General features: G+C 37.6%; 1 protein-coding gene across 7 annotated transcripts in view; it reads left to right on the forward strand.

Annotated features, from left to right (window-relative positions):
- Positions 1 to 24,637, forward strand: part of st3gal3b (ST3 beta-galactoside alpha-2,3-sialyltransferase 3b) — a 69,978-nt gene that overhangs the window by 31,545 nt on the left and 13,796 nt on the right. For all 7 annotated transcript variants that reach the window (XM_067454034.1, XM_067454033.1, XM_067454036.1 and 4 more), the window contains 5 exons: positions 538 to 630; positions 7,053 to 7,147; positions 11,126 to 11,189; positions 14,311 to 14,406; positions 14,514 to 14,700. In XM_067454034.1, coding sequence (XP_067310135.1) covers positions 538 to 630; positions 7,053 to 7,147; positions 11,126 to 11,189; positions 14,311 to 14,406; positions 14,514 to 14,700 — 535 coding nt within the window. The remainder of the gene's footprint in view (positions 1 to 537; positions 631 to 7,052; positions 7,148 to 11,125; positions 11,190 to 14,310; positions 14,407 to 14,513; positions 14,701 to 24,637) is intronic.

Raw genomic sequence — 24,637 nt, forward strand, 5'->3', positions numbered from 1 at the left:
GGGGTAAGCAGTGGACTGAGCCGTTGGTTATAATTCGCTACCTCACCAATGATTTGATAGCATTAGCATAGCAATTGCTGAATGAGTACAGCAATATAGAACATTCAACATACCTGTTGTCAATCCAAGTTCATGATCCACTTGTCACCACAACTGTAACCCTCCAAAAAAAAAAACATAACAGAAACTCTTAAATTATTTTTTGCACAAATTGTTACACTTAATTTTAGCATTTACTCTCCCTTTCAAGCATCATGGCTAAGCATGCTGGGAAATAGAAATCCCAACCTAGTTTCAGTTAAATTTAAGTTTGTCTAAATTAAAAGAAACAAATAACTTAGTTAAAATCTGTCAGTTTGTTTACTCAAAAGACAAAGAAAGTTCTAAATACATATAAAAGTTCCTTTGATTTTAACTAATTTCTTTAGCATAGTAGCAGTAACCTGTAGCATAGTTATCCTGTGTGATATTCCTGTCAGATTTAGCATTTGCAATCCAAAATGAATGCCTTCTATTTCTTTTCCTCTCTGTCTATAGGCCTCCGGAGTTGGTGTACAAGTATGGAAACCTTAGCGAAGGATCCTGCAAACCTGGCTATGCGGCTGCCAAAATGACTGCTATCTATCCAAAGTATGAACCCATTTTTAATAGCATAATATTGAGAATAAACATGTCGTTGCACAATCTTCTGTTTTAATTTAGTGATGCACTGATATTTAGGCCACTGAAAAACTTTCCGTTTCAGCTAAAATTAGTGCTTCTCTGATGGCGTTTTTATTGTGCCACATTGTCTTTTTTGTGCACACAACTTGTTTATGCTATAACAGGTAAATATGCTAAGTAAAACATATTATGTTTATACTTATCCTGTAAGTGATTATTTAAAGTGCCCCATTATGCTTTTTTTTTCAAATATTACCTTTTCATGCAGTGTGTAATATATCTGTTTGTGAATGTAATATTAAATTTTTAAATATCAGTCCACAAAAAATACATGTTTTGTCTCCTAAAAGAAAGAAGTGTCGAATTATCAGCAATCCCAGTCTCATTTACTGTTAAATACCCTTGTAATACATTTGCGTAATGACAGCCAATGGTCTTCATTAACTGGCCGCAAACATCTACGTTGAACCTCACACCATTACAGGGGGGGATGCACACCATTACCACCATTCGTATCACTGCGTTGATGAAGCCTCCAGAGCTGAATTTCAGATATGGTAAGAGGGCGGCGACACACTCCAAGCATGGCGTGAGCGTCTCGGCTGGGTGGCGTGCCCATTTTTATTTCATCTCCCATGTTAACAGGTTGGAGCTTGCACACTGCCTGTGTGACGCGCGTCTCGAACCGCTCCGAAAACGCATGTATACGAGAAATGGTTGACGCCTATTTTTGACACGACATGCAAGTGTGTTGGAAGCGTTTCCAGGCAAAATAGAATAGGAAAATATGTTTAGATGTCATTTTGACTATAACGCATATTAATAAATGACATTTTGATGTTTGAAAGTCTTTAGGTTTTGACCTAAATGCAGATATAGCTGTAATTTAAATAAATAATTAGTTTTACTGATTTTAAAATATTGCACGTCAATACAGAACAAAATATTCTGCAGCCTATTTTGCAATCAATACCATAGATATGTATGGTCAATATTGCCGACGATGTCTTTGCTGTATCAGTAGGCTATATATTTTTGTTTAACATGAAGTATAGGCCTTCCCTGTACTTCACCTAGCGGCAGCAGTGCCACGTCAGGCACACTTCTGGTGTGCAAAGGCACTCCACGCAGCTGACACAACAGAAATACCATGCTTGCGGTGTGTCGCCGGCCTAAGAGGCCTTTCGGACACGTTGTAATCGTTAGACCAATCACAACAGACTGAGCCATCTGACTAATCAGAGCAGAGTAGTCTTGTGGAAAGGGGGACAGAGTGTAGAGAGACTGAGTCTTCGAAAGAACCGATTTCAGACTCTTTGAGAAAAGAGGTTATGCAATGTATATTACGAGAAAATGTAAGTATTTTTTGATATTGGATGCATGTAAACCTATTGTAGGAGACCTCCAAAACAAATTTAGAAACCTTTAAAATGGCATAATAGGGGCACTTTTTAATGTATATTTGAATAAATATATATTACAGCCACTGTTTAAATGCTTAGAAAATAACAATTTTGAGTAGAAACATAGTTTGTTTTTTTTTTGTTTTTTTTTTTTAACTTTTTATTTGACTCTTGATTATTACATTACATAGGATTATTAAATTAACTTTATTTTCCCTGTTGGTGTATCAGTAAAAAAATTATTTGGTGCATCATAATTGTGTAATTAATAATATGTCCCAAAGTTATAGTTAGCTGTCCATAAGAAATTTTGAGAAGAAAATCACACACAAATGTCTAAATATAAAATGAATTGTTTTGTGGTGACTGACAGAAAAACATTCTTATTGAGTCCTGATACATGACTTGAGGTCCATAGCAGTTTCACGTGAATTGGCGCATTGCTAGATGTGGTGGCGTTTTGAGAAAAGGTATTTCATATTTCAAAAGGAGGATAGTTGAAGATGGCAGATGGGATGGAATTTTAAATGAAAGAACACAATGAATCTTTGGCTGAATGCTGTGTTTTATCCACCTTTTTATCATCATTTGTCCAGCTTTTTTTTTAAACTGCTTTTGATCTGCAGGGCTTTGCAATATTGAGCTCTCTGTTGTCTTCAGATGTAAGTACGAACTGTGAATGGAGGGCCGCTTTGTTAAAGATTTACTTCTTTAGCCCTGATTTACTCAGGGCTAAAGCTCCTCTTGCATTCAACTCTCCCTGGTTTGTTTCGAGAGACACTATGTCACTTCTCAGCTACGAAGACCCTGAGGCCAGTCTCATAATATCTCGGATTGAACAGAAAGCTGCTCCTCTGATCCTTTAAGTCCTTGTTAATTTGTGACCTACCACAACAAACAACCACTTCCGCATGCTCGCCAGCTCCACAATGCGCCTGTTGTAACTCTTTTGGAAATGGACAGTGATTCTGTCTTTGCGGCTGAGAGGCTAAAGCTCTGTAAAGCAGCCACTGTGGAGGACCGAATGAGTCAACTTCTTCCATTTGACTAAATCCTCAGAGCGCTCCTCGACTCTCAATGATGTCACGCAACAATCAGCGACCCTCGGTGACGTCATGGGCCTTTGATGGAACTTTATGTCTTTGCTGGCATCCGTATTCCATTGTTTCCTCATCTTAAGGATGATTCTCCGCCTGGCTATTGTTAGCAGAAGTCATTTTTCCACTACAGCATGCCCAACAATGATAAACATTATGCATCACGGTTTGGTTTGTTCATGGATATTTCTCTCATCACCATAAGATTGTTTAGAAATAGCTTTTCCACCAATCAAGCAAGATTATTTTGGAAGGGATTTTAGCAGCTATCACAAAACAGTAACTATCACACAATAGCAACAGCAATATTTAGTCCAAGTCAGATGGTTGCCCTGGATTGATTTAAACAAAAACTGACTAAACAAATATATTAATTTAAAGGAAATAACCTTTTAAAAAAGAGAGGATGGGAAGAAATCTTGACAACAAGAAATGGCAAGTTCATGTTGCAGAGGATGCAGTTTTGTCGTTATTTGTCTAGAGACAGTACAAGCATCGAGAGACCCATAAAGCAGAGCAATGACTGAATTGGTGCCTGAAACATTTTAACAAGTCCCCCAATTAACAGCATGTGTGTTAACAGTGTCTACAATGTGCCTCTAATTAACATGTGATGGATCAAGGTTCTCAGGGTCTCTGTTTATCTTTCAGGTCAAAAGGCACTGCTGCGCTGCCACATCATTACAACACAAATATTTGAGCTTTTTTATTGCATGATAAATTATTTATAATGATGTTTAGGATACATTGATTCAGATTAGATATTGCCAAAGTTATGGCAAACTAAAGTCGAAACTTTGAACTTTTTGAATGTATAAAACGGATTATAGGTTTTATGAACTGACAATGTTTACAATAATTATGAATGATAAATACTGTTGTTCTTCTTAATTCATGATCATATAATAATCTGAAAAAATACAAAGGATATGTGTAGCATTAGATTAATAATAAATCCTGTCAAAATTGTTAGTGCATGTCCACGATACCTAATGCAATAACTAATATAAATGAATTGATCCTAACTTTAAAGGGTTTCCATTGGATGAATCAATAAGCCATATTAGTTTTGTAGTTGGACATTATTTTTATTTAGCATTTAAGAGGATTATCTGTCTATGTTTGGATAAAGAACCTTAAATTCGCCTAGTGTAATTAAAGGCACAATATGTAAGATTTTTGGATTAAAACCACTAGATGTTTCCAGTAATTAAATCAGTAATTGCATCACCTGTCAGTGACGTCATATCCGTGTTATCCTTGATTACCATAGAAATATTAATATTTCTTTACTGAATTCATTATTTTACTTTAAGTGCCTAGAAAAGCGCTATATAAATGTAACAAATTATTATTAAATATTAATATTACACATTTTATTTGAAAGGTGAGCAACTTTTTGGATCCTTTTATCAACAGAAATGAATCCTTTGTTCTTTAGCCCAATGCCATATATGTTTTAGAATAAATTTAACATACCATTTAGCAACACAAGTCATCCAGCTTTTATTAATATGATATTCAAATAGTTGCAACAAGTGTCTCATGGCAGCCACTGGGGCGAACGCACTTAGGAACGTTACACAAATTTCAACACACTCACATGTGTTTTATGTATTGTCAAACAAATTGACCGGTTTGAGTAGTTTTTAGCACTTGGCATTAGAATTAAATAAAATAATGTGAATTATTCATGATGGACATTTAAATGTAACTTTAATCTTAAAATAAACACAAACAACAAAATGAAAGGAATATAAGCATAATAAAATCTCTGGAACTCCTCCAGTGTGTCGCACCAGTGTACAACCGGAACATTAATAAAACATCAATAGATTAGCTCTGCCTGAGTCCGGTGGGATTGCTTTCCAACGGCTGTGGAGGTGAAGACGCCAGCTCTTATAATTTCAGTTTTGAATAAGCGACCTCTACTGTGTGAAAGTTACATACTGTGCCTTTAAATTTTACTTTTATCCTTGTGCAGTTTTATATTTAATCTCTTCATTAATTAGAAAAATCTGGATTTGAAAATGCACAGAAATTTTTTTATTTACGCTTTTTAAAATATTTTGTTTTAATGGTTTTACATGCTTTTAACATGCGGTTTTATTTTATTAAGGAATCCCTGCACGTGTAGGAAACCACCTGAAGCCATGTGATCCCACCCTCTGTTAGTTCAGTCATTGGCTCACCCCTGGAATCCACTTTATTTTCAACACCTCCACTCCTTTCCCAAAATTGTTTGTATTGGACTCTTAAATCAAATGCCTTGGTTGAACTTGAGCGGGCGGTTATAAAAATACAGCCCCCAGTGAGAGATAGCCATGAGGAAATGAGCACAATGTGCACAGGCCTCCTGTTCAGGACCCCTTTATGACAAGCAGACCCCTGTCTGTCTTTAGGCCTAAAGCTTTCTCACCCTATCCATTTATAATGCGAGTTAGTCCGCACCCCACAAGCCACAAGTTAATTAATCACAGTTTGTTTTGGCAAGGTTCCGCTTTGTCTTCTTTTATCAGGTGAAATTAGGAGAGGATCCGATGCGACAGTTTTTTTTCCTTTTTTCTTGACATCGTCGGACGTCCTCTGGCCTTAAGCGATTAGTACATGAAATAGAAACACTTTTATCTGAGTCTGTTAAATAGTTGCCAATAGTGAGCCCATTCATTTCCTCATCTCATTTCCTGCCATTGCCTGACTTTTTCTTCAATTGACATCATCTTTGTCCTTATTTTCACACATATCAGACATTGTTATAGATTTAGATGCCTAAAAGCAACTGGAGGTCCTCCATTACCTCAAAAAGGTTTGTTAAAATACTCTCTTTAATGTGAATGGTCATTAACAAATACTTTAGAAAGGATTTTGGGAAAGGGGTTCTGCTTTTTCTTCCCAAAAGCAGGACCTGTATTTTTAAATGGCCCGTGTGTTCTCTTATTCTGACCCATGATTAGTCTTAAGTTTCTCTCTTGACAAACTTTCCTTGTTAGTCAACCACCCCCACCCCCCCCACCCCAAGACCAATCAACTGCAATTTTCTAACTTAATCATTAAAAAAAAACTGAAAAATTATCCAATATCCTCATGTTTGTGAATGAATAATGAGCCTGTTGAGTTCGGAGGGGTCGTAAAAACAGACATCCATCGTGTGGCCACACTTACGGAAGCAGAAAAGAGGCAGCGTTCACGATGTGTGTGTGGAAAATGCTTCTGCTGTCTGAGACTTGCTCAGTTCTTGTAAAATTAAACCATTAAATGACCCCCTTAAAATGATCTGGTATTAAAAAAATGTTGTTTGATGGCTTCTGAGAGTTCAAACTGCCTACCGGCACCTTTGAGCAGTTCAATGTTCTTCCTGGAGGTTTCCTATTTGTATTACTTTAAATGTTGTAGAAATGCCCTTTGGTAGCAGATGGAGTAGATAAGAAATGACAGTGAGGATCTGCGGGTCAGAGGCACAGGCATTCATCGTTGCGTTTGCACATCTAGATGTAAGAGGGGAGTGTGCTGGGAAATGGCCTCCGGGTAGGATATCCCCTGACTCCTCTTGAGAAGGGGTGAACAGAGGCCTGGGTTCGTGATTGATTGGTGCTGGTTCAGCCACACTGTTTTAAACTTTAATCACAGGTCAAAGCCGAGACGAAGTGAGACCTCTTGCATACAAAAGCCCCTTTTGACTTCTCAAGCTCCTGATGTCCAGGAAAGGGAATGTGTTGTTTGGCTATATGTTATTAGACCTTTTGATTTGGAATTGACTTTTGATATGGAGATGTTTTTGCAGTCTTCTATCAGATCTCCAGAATTTGCATTTGTCGGAAATTCTGAATGTTAGTTGTTCATAGAATATGCATTCATTATATTATGTTTTTTGTTGTTGTTGCTGTTGCAGGTTTAGTAAGCCAGCTTCCATGTTTCTGGACCGAAACTTTAAGCGGCTTGCAAAAGTTACCAACTATTTACCTCCATTTGGATTTAAAACACAAGGTATGTATCCTTTTTTAGATAGATTTTAAGGTGACTTTGCCATTTAACAACAATGTTCTCAAAATGCTGTCTTGTTTCCAAAAAAACTGTTCTTTTAATGTTCTTTTAACAGTTTAAAAAGACGAGGTAATGGTTTGGATCAGTATGACACACTTCTCTAGATGTCTACATGGGATGGATTTTTAGTCTCGCTCCCACTCAATTTTTCCCCACAAAAAGTTTTATATTTTGTCCTGCTTCCGCCTGCAACTTTCACTTTTGTTCTGTCCCTGTCCTCAAAAGCATGCAGGTAGAGGACCATGTAGAGGTTTTTTTTTCTTCCCCTCTTGTAAGATTCAGTCTTGTTTTTTTGCCACAGACTAGGGCTGTACGATATTAGAAAAAAAACTGACATTGCATTTTGTTTGTCTTAATTTATATGAAATGACTTGAATAGCTAGAATTATTCATTCTACAATGATTGGGCAATTTTGTTGGAGAGAGAATCTGCATGGAAAAATAAATAAATTACAAGCAGAGATGAATACAATAGATCAAATATACAAAAGAAATAAATGGATAAGTCTAACAGTATTCAGAAACAGAAATTGAATAATACAATTTAAAGCTGCAAATAACGATGCATAAAATTAAATATAATTAATCTTTTTTAAAGCTACAAAAGTGATTTTCTTTGTATTTTGTTGTTTGATTAACATTAATAACAGGTGACTTTATGATCAAAATGACTTTACGATCAAATGCATGGATCAATATTGTGATAAGCATCCGTTTTCTGTATCAATTGCTTATGTTCAAGTCTTAAGTGATTGTGTTTACGAGGATACTTACAGAAATGGGCACTTTACCATTTTACATGTATGTGTCCATTCAAGCACAAATAGATGCAAAAGAGAATGGAATTCTGTGTTCACGTTCTGTTAGTGCTGCTGTGTTTCTAATTAAGTTGGCGTCGTCTTGCACTCAAATGGTTTAAAGGAACATGCTGACTTTTTGGGACTTAATCACCGTATCACCCAGAGATAGATAAATACATACATACCATTCTTATCTCCTTGCGTGCCATATCTCTGTCTGACGCACCCACTGAATTAAGTAGCAATGTCTTTATTGTTATTTTATCGTAAAATTTTGCCTCACTTTATACCATTGCTTTACCCCTTCTATCCATAACTCTTATTCTCAGTTTTTAGTGTATTTCTGTGGCAGAATTACAGCGCCACACACAGATGTGAAATTTTGTCATTCTTTTACAGGGCTTATTATCGATACAATTGCATTTAACAAGCAAATTCACTTCCAAAAAGTCAAGAGAAAGAAGAATCTTAACTAGCATAAATGAAAAGTATTGCTTAGCAATAATTTGTCTCTGGTCACAAAATTGACCCCTATAATAATCTCCCATATGTTTTAAACTGTTAGCATCCATGTTTCTTTATAGTCGGGGAATGCCAAACTCTTATTATGATTCAGGAGTGTTCAAGAGTGACTGATATTGCAGTAGTGTCTGAGAAAACCTCCTATAGTGTGTACGTGGCCAGATGAAATGCACAGTATGGCAGACATTTATGTACTTCAGTGATGTGGGAGTTTTATTCCATTCAACAGAGAACAAGGACTTCATTCTACTGAGCTTTTGTGAATGTATCAAAGAGAATAAGACCTTTTAGAAAAGACCTGTAGATAAGAAAACAGTTTCTTGAAATCAATTGGTTGTTAATGTAATCCTCCGTTGTCTGCTCAGTCGTTTTTTTCCCCCTCTATCTAAAAAGATGATTACATCTTAGATTTCAGCACATTGTCAAATGTTCCAGCACTTGAGGGCAACGGGCACATAAGGGTACCTTGAATGTAACCTTTGTGTTCAGTTAAGGGCTGCCGTGTCCACACACATGAAGACTTTCAAAAGAGCAGGTCCCATGTTTACATTACACCTGGTTTCTGTTTGCTGCATGGATCGTGAGTCTAGCGTGACTTTGCTTTTAACTTTATTCATTTGGATAGGTGAGACGTGTGGTTCTTGAATAGAGCCTGACAAAGGTTCTCGAGTCGTGGGCCAGAAAGGTATAAAAATAGATGTCTTATTTCTGCACTACCAATTCTGATATAAGCGATCCCTGCGGCCACCTACGACTTTGTGATTTCTGCCCTTGATTACGCCCCCTTCAGTGGAAAACATTCAGTCAAAGCATTGCAGATGGTCATGTCGAACGTAAGGTAATCCCAACAGGAGGGAGAACCAAATACCTCAAAGGAGGATAAACCATTAGGGCTGTTTTGACTGTAAGTTTGGCCTTTTAAGTGCCTTACAGTATTAAGTAGCCTCTTAAATGTCTCGTGTGACTCAGGATGAAGTGTCACTCTTAGCTACTTTAGTGAAGTTCCTCTAATAGTCACGATGAATTGTTGAAATAGTATGAGCGTGTTTGATCAGTTTTTAAACAAAAAAGCTTCCTGACAAACATTACATGATAGAAATGTCATTATTATGTGACTTGTGCTCTCAGAAGTCATGCTCCAGATGTTTTTTTTTTTTTTTTTTTGCAATTATTAGCCCCTCATGTTTCTACTTCAGAGCACGATTTCCCCTTGCCAAAACGGTGCATGTTGAAGGTGAGGGCCTTGTTTTTTTTAAACTGCCAAGAGTGATAATTGGCTGAAATGTTTATGGCGTTTATCTGAAAACAATTTGAACCTATTGCTCTTCTCATTTCTTTGCGAAACCCTGATATATACATATACATTTTTTAGTTTTTTATTCCAGTGTGGTCCGCCCGCTGTTTTCGCAGTTCATGGCGATGCTTGATGTGAGCCGTCAGCGCTTTGTCCAAACAATGACGGCTACTCCCTGATGTTTTTTAATCATTCAGGTCACAGTTTAGGGTCAATGCAGATTTCAAGCTGTTACGTTAGCTTTCGCACTACACAGACTTTTGCGTTTCTGGAGGATGAATCAATTAACAGGTTTTCACATGCTGAATTTTTGTAATCACAACCATTCACTTCAAACCAAGACTACATTGGTGCATCCTATTATGTTTGCCTCTCAATAACAGCATCTATGGCAATAAAAAAGATAATCTCACGTAAGCTCTTTGTTGTCAGAAACAGTAATGGTAGTCATTAGGGTAGATGCTTTCAAACCACCGGACTGGAAAAAAAAGGAAGAATTATGTACAGATGTAGATTTGGCGCCTCACACGTACTGCAAAGTGCCTAGCAGACCTCCCAGAGTGTTTGCCTACATGTTGTGCCTTCTAGATTCTTGTTCAGTAGAATATAGTTAAGATCAAAAAGGTATGTTGGGTAGATGGGAATGTTTGGACTTATTGAGTTAGCACTTTTTCCATCCGTTTTCCCGTCTTCTGCCTTTTATAGTATGCATACTGATGCTTTAGTTAACTCAATAGATCACACTTATGCAACCCTACTAGGAAATCCGGTGTCTTCAGTGATATCAGGTGGCGTAATCTATGGCTTCCATGAATGCCTTCGAGGGTATCGGAGGAATGATCGCTATGACCAAACAGCTTTGTAAATTTACATCACGAGGTGACACTGAGAGCATTGGAGAACATTAAATTGAAGTCTTTGGCACTGCCATTTGCAAACAAGTCATTCCTTTCCACTTTTACAGACCACTTTATCCAAGTTGTCAGTAACCTATTTTCAGTTGATGATACAACTTCCAGGAGCCTCCAAGCAAATAATACAATCATCAGACCACCAAGAGTGTAGATGATGGAGAAACTCATTTGAGTCAGATCAGAGCCGTAACCATTTAGATGTTTTTGTTTCATCTTATTGCTCTCTCTCTCTCTCTCTCTCTCTCTCTCTCCTCTCTCTCTCTCTCTCTCTCTCTCTCTCTCTCTCTCTCTCTCTCCTCTCTCTCTCTCTCTCTCTCTCTCTCTCTCTCTCTCTCTCTCTCTCTCTCTCCTCTCTCTCTCTCTCTCTCTCTCTCTCTCTCTCTACCTACAGAAAGAATCATAGATGTTATATTATCTACCACAAAGAATTATGGACTGGGTCCAGATTTGGATAGGTAAGACTTCTAAAATGCATCACTAACCCACACTATAAATCTTTTGTCTTGAATAAGTGTGTGAATAAGATTTTTTTTTTTTTTTTTTTTTTTAATGGGTCATGAACTAGCTTTTTTGATGTACTGTTGTCTGAGTTCAGCTTATGACGTTTATTTGGTTTTTACATTCAAAAACATCATAATGGATAAGTAATAGGCTAATTTTCTACCCTGGTTTTGAGCCTAGCTCCTGGAACACTCGTTTTTATGGGCATGCCGCACTGAAGACTTGGGAGTATACACCCACTGCTATGACTGGATAACAGTTTTGCATTATTATGATGATTTTCGACTCCGTCAGTACATGTGGGAATTAGCTTGAAAATGGCAACCGGAATGATTCGCCCACAGCAGGTCTCGGGATATGTATTTATGAAACGCATACAAGATCTCTCATCCTCCAGCGATCAATTGGAATGTTATTTTTTATTACTTGGACCACCAGATCGGTGGATATAACCGCGGACTGTGCATCACTAACACACACACACACACACACACACACACACTCAACATCATGTTCAAATCTTCCACGATTGTATTTTTCTATCGAGAGAGAGAATATTGAGAAAGGAATGTTATTTTACAATTTAAGATAGCCCATTAAACCCCTTTAGTTCTGCACCCCCCATTGGACCCGACCGTGGGACCAAAATTGCATCATCATAATCTTTTTTTAAAATCTATAACTCGCGCACCACAAAACTAGATATATATGTATCATTTGAAAGATTAGAACCTCAGCTTTCTTAATAACCCAATAACTTCTGCATTTATATTACATAGAAGAAAATATGGTCTGAATTCGACCCCCCCACAATGACCCTCCCCCCTTGAGAAAATCATACAAATAATATAAAATTTCATTTTTTTAATCACACAAACACACCTAAAATAGACAAGTCATATATCAAATGAAAGTTATCGGCCTCAAGAATATCACTGAGCAGTTTTTCACCGATCCAATAATTTAAAGTAACTTTATTATCAAAAGAATCACAAAGATGGAAATGACTCCTTTGAACAAGCAAACACATGAGTCGTATTCCTGTTTGGATCGCAAACTCGTTGTAAAGCTACTAGCCTCAAATGCTATATCACACTGTAAGAAGAAAAGGTTCTATCGGCGCTACATATTTGGAACACTTAAAAGGTTATAGAAGTATATTTGAGTATACTCCAAAACCCCTTTATATAGATATTTAAATAACAAATTAATTAACAATAAATCAAAAGATTTATTTTTATATATATGTTTATTATAAAATTGTGAATAGATACAATAGAATATATGCAATATTCCACCACTCTGTTAACTTAGTGTTTTCTGTAAAATGAGACAATTTTTATCAATTTACTCCAATGTATGTGGGTAGGGCGCTCTTTTAAATTCAGATATTCCTAATTCTCAAAAAAAATGCAAAATGTGCTGCAGAGCTGAAGTGGCGTGATACATTTTGGTAGCCCGACTTGAAAACACATAGCCCCAGGACGTCGGGCTTTCAGAGTCCTGGCCCATGCATGTTGAGGTCTGATTCTGAATTGCAGGACAATGAACCAACAACACCTCAAATGAAACGAATACTCCGGCCTGTGACAGCCTGGTAAGTTATTTTTAGTTAGACACGAACACATAATCAATAGATATCGAACGGTTTGTAACAATGCAATACTATCACATATAAAAAACATGTGTTACTCACATAAGTGTGTTGCACGATTTCTGTCAGATCCAGCACACAACATTTTTTTTTTAATCTCTTCCTGTCTGCAAATCCAGTTTTTTGTTTACAAATGAATCCACAGTGAAATGAACCGAACAAACGAGCAATGTCTTCCCCATGCGAGCTGGAAGTTTGATCCGGGTTAGCTCCACACATGTAGGCCTATGTTATTTATCTATGTCAGGCATGAGTAAGTGGGTGGAACTACAAAATCAGGCTCTCGTCTTGAGGCGGCGTTTTAATGCACTCTGACGTCACGGGGGCGCACATTCGCAGATCGATCATTTGCTGAGCCAGCTGTCAATAAAAGCTTTTCTTTGACTAGCAAGGAAGTTTTCAGCTCTCATATTTAGTTTTTTTTTTTATTTAGTTTTTTTTTTTTTTTTTTACCAAGGCTGTATTATTTTGTAAAACATTAATACTATGAATATTATTACAATTTAATAAAACTTTTTTCAAATTTATATATATTTAAAAAATTCATTTTTTTCCCTGTGGTGGTAAAAGCTGAATTTCGGTATCATTACTCCAGTCTTCAGTGTCACATGATCCTTCAGAAATCATTCTAATATGTGACCCTGGACCAGAAAACCAGTCACAGGTATTTATTATTTGTATTCAAAAATAAATTGTATGGGTTAAAATTATTGATTTTTCTTTTATGTAAAGATATTTTGTAAATGTCCTACCGTAAATATATCAACAATGTATTATTAGTAGTAATATGCATTGCTAACGACTTAATTTGGACAACTTTGAAGGCAATTTTGCAATAAGTACCTTTTTTTTTTAAATAAATACAGAAATGAAAAGCTTATTTATTCAGTATAAATCTCTGTTTGAAAAATTTACCCTTATGACTGGTTTTGTGGTCCAAGGTCACATATGCTAATTTCATAATACAGAAACATTTATTTTTATTGTCAGTGTTGAAAACCGTCTGTGAAACATTTTTGTGGAAACAATAGCTGGGTTTCCATCCAAATATGAAGCAATACTTTTCAAATCACAAATGCGAATTAGGTGCGTTTCCTGTTGTTCAAGGTGATGATGGTTGTATTGGTAACCTTGTAACTAACAGTAAATAAAACACCCATCAGTGGAAACAGCTGATTAGTCACATTGGTTTAATGTTCAATATGTCAGAATTTATTTGCCAAATGCGTTAACTTTTTTTTTGGTAAAAAATCTAAAATAAATAAATAAATAAACATTTATTTGCCATTTCCATCACTCGTTTCTTATGCAATACTTCAAAATGTGCATAAAAACAGGGTGATTTGTTTTAATAGCTGAATATGGTTGTAAAGAAGTTTTTTTATTAATGCCACCCGTTTTCTCATATGTTCCCTTTGCAGTTTGAGTTGTAAAAGATGTGTAATAGTAGGTAATGGCGGTATCCTAAGCAACAAGTCTTTAGGACCCCACATCGACGAATATGATGTTGTAGTAAGGTAAGTGTCTACAAAGTCACCTTGTTCTATTTTTTTAATGACCAAATCAATAAACTGAACAAACAAAAGGATTGTAGACACACATACAACCGATTTACACTTTTTAGACTCAACGAGGCCCCAGTGAATGGTTACAGCAGAGATGTAGGTACTAAAACCACCATGAGGATAACCTATCCTGAGGGGGCCATCCAGAAGCCTGAACGCTATGAAAAAGATTCCCTTTTTGTCTTCTCTGCTTTCAAACCTCTCGACTTTAAATGGCTGAGACAGATGGTCTTCAGAGAGAAACTGGTAAGACCTTGTTTCCCTAAGTAAAATCTGTATTTGTTTTTGTATTTGTTAAGGTCCTATTCTTTTGAGGTAGAATGATTCCAGTTGTTTATATTTGTCCCTTTTATTTTACTTGAAATTTATGAATTCAGAGTAATGTTAATATTGTCCTCTAACAAAAAATACTGCATTGAATTTTTTTTTGTTTTTAAAGGATTTTGATTAGAAATAGCTGTTGAGGAAAAGCCTTCTATTGTTCAAGGACTTTCATCTCATTTTTAGTGTGTGGTAAAACATTCTCCTTCCAGGTTTGACTGACATCTAGTGAATTAGCCTCTTAATCAGGAGGGTCGACACGTCTGAATGAGCTCTCTCTTATCTCACACAGTTTTAATGACTCTGCCTCCATCCCATTTCTTATCACACAAAGAGCAAGCATAAGCACTCCATTCTCCTCTGGAGTCGGTTGACTCGGCTACTCAAGGACGTGTTTTTTTCTTTTCCAATCGTCTGTCATACAATCGTATTCAAGGCGTTTGGTCAGCATGTGTGGTTTCCCCCCATAATCTCCCTTTTCGAATATACTTGTCTTCCTCAGCTGCACACCTGCTTGTTTTCCCCCTGTGTTCAATTGGGAATCTGGCGGCAATGTGCCTCAGGAGTTCCCGGCCAACACAGCTGCTGGGCTTTCAGGGGACCAGCGCTGGATTTTTTTTACAGGGTGACATTTGTCAATGTGCTAGAGACTCGGCAGAGGAAGAAAAATAGAGCTATTTGATTACCCTCCCTCCCCTCTGGCCCCTGAAAAGAGCCAGATTTGTCTGAGCATCTGATCGTAACAAGCTGGACAGTGGAAAGTGCTCAGATAATTGATCTGCCCTCTGGCTTCTGATACATTGGCTTTGATCTCATGGAAGGAAGAATTTCCTTCACCGAATGAGGGGTCAAGAAAGCTCCAATGTGTCTGCCATAATGTTAGAAACAGCGCGTGGAGGATGATGACTGAGGATGATGACTGGTGAAAACCATAGTATTGGGTAACGCTATTGTACCAGATAAAGGCAAATTGAATGTTCATGCCATACTGGAATCTAAAACACTGCCCATTTACTACCATTTTTACAATCAAGTTGTTGCAAGAGGAATATTCTAACCTGACATATATATTGGCTAATAAAAAAAGACAAGCTTGACTCTTACTGCTGGTTAAATTAAGCTTTGGTATGTATCTCGTCCACAATGAATTAGGTTTACACGCACACCAGAAATCAACGGCAATGTTAACGGCTTGTTGTGTGTCTCCTACAATAAGTGCTCTGTCTGCACTTTCCATTACTTTACTTCTCCCAAACAATACATACTCCTAAAAATCCTGTAAAAATGCTGCTTATTTGTTTACTGAAATGCAAGCTGGAATGCTGGAAAATATGTAACATTGCCTGTATTAAGCCAGAAATTTTGGGATTTCTGGAATCTTTGTATGAAAGAAGCTGCTAATTCCTTTGACTCATTGAAGAAAAAGGGCTTTTCCCACCGGAGGAGCAAAATTATAGTTCCTAGAACTATTGGCAGAAGTACCCGGATTTTGCCGGTTTGCACCGCAGGAACTGGGAACCATTTTAGGTCTAGGAACTCCTTTAAGGAAAACTAATTTAGCTCCTACTTCAGAGTAGGGTCTAACCTTTGACACCATCACCTACCAGTTATAAAAATAAAAAAATCTGTCTACACACATGGATTATAGCCTATATTTTTTTCCAGAAACTCTACAAACTAGGAAAATGGTGATAAATGCAACCTTCAAACCAAGCGAAACATGATTATGTATTTTTGCTCAGCTAGCGACATTGAACATCAACCACATGGCAAACAGTAATACATTTTCATATATTGTGTCTACTCTCATTGTATAACAGTTCTATATCTAATAACGTATTCGACAGGACTGTTAAACAGATCATAAACGAATGAAGACAGAGAATGTGAGTGCTGTGTTCAGATTGTCAGGCTCTGGCGTTCTCAGTGCGTCAAAATAAAAGTCACAACATCAAGTCCTGCTTCCGTCACTTCCTACTGGTTACTACTGGCAGTGCGAATGCAACCAGGAAAATTATCCTAGGGGATCTCTTAGTTCTCGGGAAACCACCCTGGTGGCTAGTTCCTATATCTAAGTTCCTAGAACTTAGAACGAAAGCCCCTAAAGATGTACTTTACTTTTTCTTTTTTTAAGCAAGTTGGATTTTTATCTGATGGATAGTAAAATAGGCAAAATAAACTCTTAGCCTTACAATAAAGGAGGGACCCAAGCCATATCTAGAAACCGAATATCACAGAGACCACCCAGAATAAGCTAGCAACCTAGCAATTGACATAAACCACTAAGAACACCTTAGTAACTGCATAAAAACCCCCGGCATCGATTTTTGTTCAGGCAAGCAGCACTCAGATTTTCTTCCGAAAACGTAAAAATGCAGTTCCTGATTGTTTTTCTTCCTCCGGCAGACAGCCACAGCTGTAAAAGATGTTTATATCCAGCTAGTCTACGTGACCTCCCATGTATGTATTAAGTTGTAAGAGTATCATGTTTAAAGTGGGTTTTTTAACCGATTGTCACTTGACAAATGAAGCCTATCACTATTGTGAATTCTTACAGATGAAAAACGACTGACTTCTATTCTTCTCTCTTGATCAACGTCAGACTCCGAGAGCCCCTCGCATTCCCTCGCTCCCTTCTCAAACAGTTTAACTTTGGCTGTGTTTATTTTTAACTGGCGAAGGATGGTATTTTAGGGCCAGATGAAAATCTGACTAAGCGTTTATCTAGTTTGTGCGCTCTATACGTACCACAGATGTTTCTTTGAGTAATTTAAGTAATCTCTAAACAATAACAGCCATTCATCACCATGCTTAATCACACATAATCTTATCAAACACTGCGTCCCTAACAACAGTATACAGTTCATCTTATGTTTGAAAACAAATACATTCCCTGCAGGCCGCTTCCAAGTCTTATTTAGATCTTACGACATATCTTTGAAAATATCATTGCTGCAATGAAAATCCCGTTGAGTGACTTGTGGTGATGTTGCTGCTACTTTGCCAAAATATAAACGCTTCCCTTTATTGGCAGAAACCTGGTGCCGAAATGGAAAATGCTTTTGTTTGTGCGAGCGGTGACAACAGCGATTGAGATCCATTGAGGTCTTTCATTTGGAGATGAACGCATAAAGGCATGTGCGACTGTGTGGGCAGTTGGCTTTAGAAAGGCACGTAGCTATAGACTTCAGTATAATCCTCAAGCACTGACTCCTCACTCTCCTCATCTCAAACAGTCACACTGATGTAACTTTGAACAGTGGCTGCTCCCTGCTTTTGAAGATTTTTTTTCTCTCTGCTGCTCTTTTGTGGGCTGTGGATGGGTGGAAGGAATGCCATCCTTTTTCAGTTCGTATTGATAACAGTAGAGGATGCCTTCCCAGCATTGAAGAACCTTGCTGGAGGTCACCTGAATATTGTTCCATGAGGCATGTGCTCTCATTGGAAAGCAACCACCTGTTAGTGAAATTATTGCATTTTGATGAAAGATTATGAAGGCAAACATTTTGCTTTAACAACATCATGAATGAGCAATGCATTAAAGGCACTATGTAGTATTTTTTTTACCAAAAACCACCAGGCCAGTGTTATATATTTTGTTCAGTTGAGTTCTTATAATATCCCAAATGTTTCCAACTATTTGTAAATTGTGAGAAAATTGCTATTTTAACCAAGGAGCTGGGACTTCTAAGGGAGTCGCCTGTCAATTGCGTAATATCTGCGTTACCCTCCGTTTCCAGTTTTATTCTGCAGAAGCACTTTACTCTTAGCAGTGTGAACAAGTGTCACAGCAGCCACTGAGCGAACGCACAGAGTTACATCATAATTTTCAACCTGCTTAAATGTATCTGATATGATAAACAGAGCTGCGTTACCGCATACTCATGATCGAAAAAGTGGAAATGGTGCCGACGACTGTGTCCCGTCATAATAAAAGTACCGCTACTCGCGTGTGTTTACATAACAATCGCTTCAGTGGCCTTGCTCGGCTCCTTCAACATTCAGCCCTGCTCTGCTTCATATTAGAGTAACGTCAATAATCACATTCATGAGCATGATTTCTGCCTGAGTTCTATCCCGATTCTTTTCCACTGGCAGGTGAAAACCACATGTCCCAAGATTGTAAGCTCAAACTTGGCATCGTCAAACTACGCCTTTGTTTTGAATAGGCGACCTCTTAGCGGACGGAAACGTTATATAGCATAGCTTTAAATTCAACATAATCAAAATTGGCCATAATTATTTTTTAATGCATGTTTTTGATCATATAGAGTGCTGCAGGCATAACGTATATTTGTAGGCCAAAACCCAGGAACAAATTGGCGTTTTAGCACTTTCAGTTCCATAATCCTGATTTTTATTTTTTTATTTATAAAGACTGAAACAGTTGTAATTTTAATGGTGGCGGCGTTGAGGTCCTGAAACCATGGTGTAGTTCGTTTATAGCTTTTTACTTCTGGCGATTTGTATTTAGGCGCCAAATCTCATTATAGTTGTCGAAAAGTCATAAGCTTTTTTTATCACAGAGTTTATTTTCTGAAATGTTTTTTGTCGAAGGAACCAGGGTGATACTGCGTTTTTTGTAGGGCCAACCTGAAAGTTAGCATGCCATCATTGCAACAATCTATAGTGAACAGTTCATCCATGCATGTATATTTTTTTTAATACTCTTTTGTGTGTGTGTGTGTGTGTGTGTGTGTGTGTGTGTGTGTGTGTGTGTGTGTGTGTGTGTGTGTGTGTGTGTGTGTGTGTGTGTGTGTGTGTGTGTGTAAATTGTGGCAAGTTATAATAATTTTTTGTGGTCTTCGAGTTGAACTCAGAACATTGCTTTCACACTAAACTCAACTCAGATTTGTTAAAACTCAGACTATTCCAGAAGCGCTTTACACTTTTCTCTTGATTTCACCTATTTTAGTAATTCAAAATGGATTAATGCCTCAGAGGTCACTGATGTAAAAACATGAAGGAACCTGATTTGAAAATGGGCAATGGGCCAGCCGTCATGTGCGATAAGAGCGTACTGAATTAACGAGTCCTAAAGGTCGTGGAGGAGCATGTGGCTCCCACGATAATTATTTTCATTCAGAATACCATTGACTAGGTAATCCTCTGGCTTCTGTCTGAATATATTTACCCATCACTTCCTCCTTCCATATGTCTTAATCCCTTATTATTTCAGCCTTACATGGTAAGAGCGAGGCAAAAGTGTGTCACTTATCAGACATTCCTTCAGGCTTTTGCTTTTGGCATGTATTAAAGGTAACATGCCGACACAACGTTCCATGTGTCGGCATGTTGCATAGCATTGCCAGTTGTTTAATGGTAGCCTGTTGTATTTTGTGGTTTAGTCTGTAGTAGCTTTATTTGTATGCCAAAATTCAACTCCTGGAGTACACACTGTTGTGTGCCTGACTTTATCTCTGTTGATGCCTGTGGAGAGCGTGCCTATGTTTACTCAAAAAACCTTCAGGAAAGGTGACTCATGGCACTTTTGCGAAATCTATAAGGGATATTTCACCTAAAAATGAAAATTCATCATCATTTACTCATCCTGGGGAATTTTAAAACCAATCCTGGTCCGTATTTTTAATATAAAGCAAATCATAAGTATTACTAATATAAAGTACTACTAAGGCTTGTTTGCTCTATTCAAAATTGATAGCTTACTATGAGAAATGGACTGACATTGTTGCTGTTGCCTTACATGGTTGGCATCTGGCATTCATGAGAGAAAGTGATGAGTGATTCATGAACGAGTCATTCTTTTCATTCTTTGCAATGAATTTGTTGATCCAGTTCACAAAACTGCTCTGAGTCATTCATTGATTTAGCAGCCCACTGGGAGGGAAGATTATCAGGGGAATGATGCATAATGAATAATTAGGTAATAATAGTGCATTCTTTTTGAAGCTTGAAATGGGTTTCATGAGACCTTTCATTATTTGTCAGTTTTCTGACTTTTGATTATTGAGAGTCAGCACTTTTGATCTCTTTGTAGTTTGATTGCAAGTCAGCATTTTCAAGCCCTTTGTAGTGGTGTTTTTGTAAAAAAACGTTTCTGTTTTTAGAATTTGATGGAGGTTTTGTCTCTCCCTTTGATCCAAGCCAGAGGTTAACAACGGGACGTGGATATTTGCATCCGAACGTGCCTACAACCAGGCTTTCATTAGCCAAACAATCTCTTGTATGTGTCTGTATTACATTTAAGGTAATAAAAAGGTGTCAGACCTTTGACCAGTCCTTTGGCATGCTTAGGGTAGTGGCATTCTCCACTGACCATTTGCAGAATATTTAATAATCACTGTCTCTAATCTGATAAGCTGACTATTTGCAGTCACTGTGACCTGTTGACTTTATAACAAGCCATTTTGAGGGTAAAATATTACTGGATTTGCTAAGTTTAGTAGCATCAAAGGTATGTTTTGTTTGAGGAACGTTGTTACCATGTTAACTCTACAAACACAACTGTATATTCTTCTTTCCTTTCTGACTTACGGCTGTAAAAAACAGTGCTTATTGCTTTTTGACAAGCACACACTCGGGCAAGTTTTGGGCTTATTTAAGACAAGACCCATGCCTAAATGACACATAATAATGAAATGAACTTTGATTTTTCAGTTTACATATCAGCTAGACAGTCTGATATGCAATGTGGATACAACCTAATGCTTTGTGCTCAAAGCTCTGGCAACACAAGACTAAACTTTGGGATGACGTTTTGCTTTTTTTGCTTTTTCCTTCTACTAACACTTCTACTATTGACACAATTGTCCTGTTTGCTTCCTTGAAGTGTGAAGATGCATACACAGGATGACCCAAGCGAGTCTGTAAGGGAGAAAGTCTCCATTCTCAAGGCAAAAAAGGTCAGAACAAGTACAGAAACAAGCAAATAGCTCAGATTCTTGCTAACAAAAGAAGTGTCATCTGAGTATCCTATAGAGTTTAGATTCCTGACCCGGTCAAGAGCAACGGGATCTAGATTTCATGAACCTGACCTGCTCTGGATGAGTGCTTCACGAAATGTGCACATTTCTGCTGGGGCCCTCAGAGTAAACCTTCAGCACTTTATATACAAACTGAGGTTCATATGAATCATACAGAGCCTGGGGTGAAATGGTTTGCCAGTGCAGGTTTACACTTCTTATCAGGCTTCAGCTCTGACTGTGGTGGTATAAATTTGCATGTTGATATGTCACAGCCTAGCTGCAGTTGCAAATTTGTCATCCTGCCTGATATGTTTATAGGCATTCAGAGCATGGCAACTAGAGCAGCAGGAACAACATCTGTCCGACAGCGTTCCTGAGCCTCTAGAAGACCGGCTTTGATTGCAGCTCAGTCGGCTAGAGCACACACCATAAAAAAGATCATTTCACTTTAACAGTGTACCTCCCAAGTTTATTGACCTTTTAAATGTAACCCTAAAGATAAACAGGAAACTTTTTTCAAAATACCCTGTGTTTTCATCAGCTTGAACTGCATGCATGCATTATCTTGAGATACTGAGAGAAAGGATTGCAATTATTTGGAGTAGAACAGCTACTTTTTTCATGTTATACAAAGGAACCCGTGGCTAGTTTTCTTCACGTGAGCACCTGTGGGAATGGTCCGTTGACAACCTGTTGCCCCTCTGTAACCAGATAAGATTTCTGTGCGCATCATTTTTGAAAGGAAGTCCCGGTGCAGAAGTTTCTCATCGAATCTGACCATGTCAGGTGTAAACCTAATCAAAGCAATACTTGAGGTCTTCCCCCTTTTAAAGCAGTAAGCATCAAATTACACAGATACAGTTTCTTATCCTTTAGGAATGCAGAGGAAGTGTTATCTCTCCTTGCGACAGCTTCCATCTCATTTATAATTTCTGTACCTTTGATACAACTTGATCTAGAGCATGTCCATGCTGTGTTCTTATTAATGAAAAGTATTACAAATTGTTTTCATTAATTGAAATAAATCTAAAAGAAATACAAATGTCAGATAATTGAACATTGGAAATTTTGCCATTGCAACTGACTGAGTTGCACTAAAGTTTAAGTTGTACTAAAAGCAGTAAAATTTAATAAAATTATTTAAAATATAAGGTTAAATAAAAAAACTAATAAAAATGCAAAAGCACATGACAAAAATGACAAACACATAAAGTAAAACTAAATATAAAAAACTAAATATTTGTCTAAATAATGTCAAGCCCTGATTATTATTCCTTAAATATCACCCTAGTCATGTCTGAACTTGTTGATTCGTCTTTGGCTCAATTTTCACGTTATTATTTACCACGTATTATTTACTTATATATATATATAAATGTAGTGGTTGATGTACAGCCTATGTCTACTGTATTTAAAGCATTATGAAACACAAAAACAACACAATATTTTTTTATATTAGGAGAAAACGGTTTTCCTCTGGTTTTCAAATGTTTTCAAAACTGCGCTAAGGTTTGACCTCTGCTGCTGAAATAGGGTTTTTCATTACACCTCAGCATTTCAACCCCTTCCACCCCCCAAATTTTATTCCACCCAGATGAGCCCTGAAAATTCCAAATTTCTCTCTTCATTGTGCATTTATAATGGGTTTTATATTTGTTGCCCTTTTTTTTTGCTATTTGAACGATATGTTTTCCTAGCATCGAAGAAATCAGAAGTGTTTACACTGATCACAAAGGATAACAAATCCAATATCTTCCACACTGCATTTCACACTTCAGTGCAAATGACATCAACTACCACATCCCTGTATTCCTCCCTGAAACTTAAGATCTTTAAATGTAATTTTGTGTTTTGACAAACATTAAATTTAATGTAGGTGATTTAAGCAATTTTGAGCATGGCATGGTTGTCGGTGCCAAACGGGCCAGTCTGAGTATTTCACAATCTGCTCCGTTATTGGGATTTTCACGCACAACCATTTCTAGGGATTACAAAGAATGGTGTGAAAAGGGAAAAACATCCGGTATGCGACAGTCCTGTGGGCGAAAATGCTTTGTTGATACTAGAGGTCAGAGGAGAATGGGCCGACTGATTCAAGCTGATAGAAGAGCAACTTTGACTGAAATAGCCACTCATTACAATTGAGGTATGCAGCAAAGCATTTGTGAAGCCACAACACGCACAACTTTGAGGTGGACGGACTACAACAGCAGAAGACCCCACCGGGCACCACTCATCTCCACTACAAATAGGAAAAAGAGGTTACAATTTGCACAAGCTCACCAAAATTGGACAGTTGAAGACTGGAAAATTGTTGCCTGGTGTGATGAGTCTCGATTTCTATTGAGTTATTCAGATGGTAGAGTCAGAATTTGGCATAAACAGAATGAGAACATGGATTCATCATGCCTTGTTACCACTAAGCAGGCAGGTGGTAGTGGTGTGGGGGATGATTTCTTGGCACACTTTAGGCCTCTTAGCCATCGATGGCAATTGGGCATAGTTTAAATGCCTCAGCCTACCTGAGCATTGTTTCTGACCATGTCCATCTCTTTATGACCACCATGTACCCATCATCCCATGATGGCTACTTCCAGCAGGATAATCCATCATGTCACAAAGCTTGAATCATTTTAAATTGGTTTCTTGGACATGACAATGAGTTAAATGTACTAAAATGACCCCACAGTCACCAGATCTCAACCCAATAGAGCATCTTTGGGATGTGGTGGAACAGGAGCTTTGTGCCCTGGATGTGCATCCCACAAATCTCCATCAACTGCAAGATGATATCCTATCAACATGGGCTAACATTTCTAAAGAATGCTTTCAGCACCTTGTTGAATCAGTGCCATGAAGAATTAAGTCAGTTCTGAAGGCAAAAATAGGTCAAACACAGTATTAGTATGGTGTTCCTAATAATCATTTAGATGAGT

The sequence above is a fragment of the Pseudorasbora parva genome, chromosome 9 (assembly GCF_024679245.1).
Source record: "Pseudorasbora parva isolate DD20220531a chromosome 9, ASM2467924v1, whole genome shotgun sequence".
Taxonomy (NCBI): domain Eukaryota; kingdom Metazoa; phylum Chordata; class Actinopteri; order Cypriniformes; family Gobionidae; genus Pseudorasbora; species Pseudorasbora parva.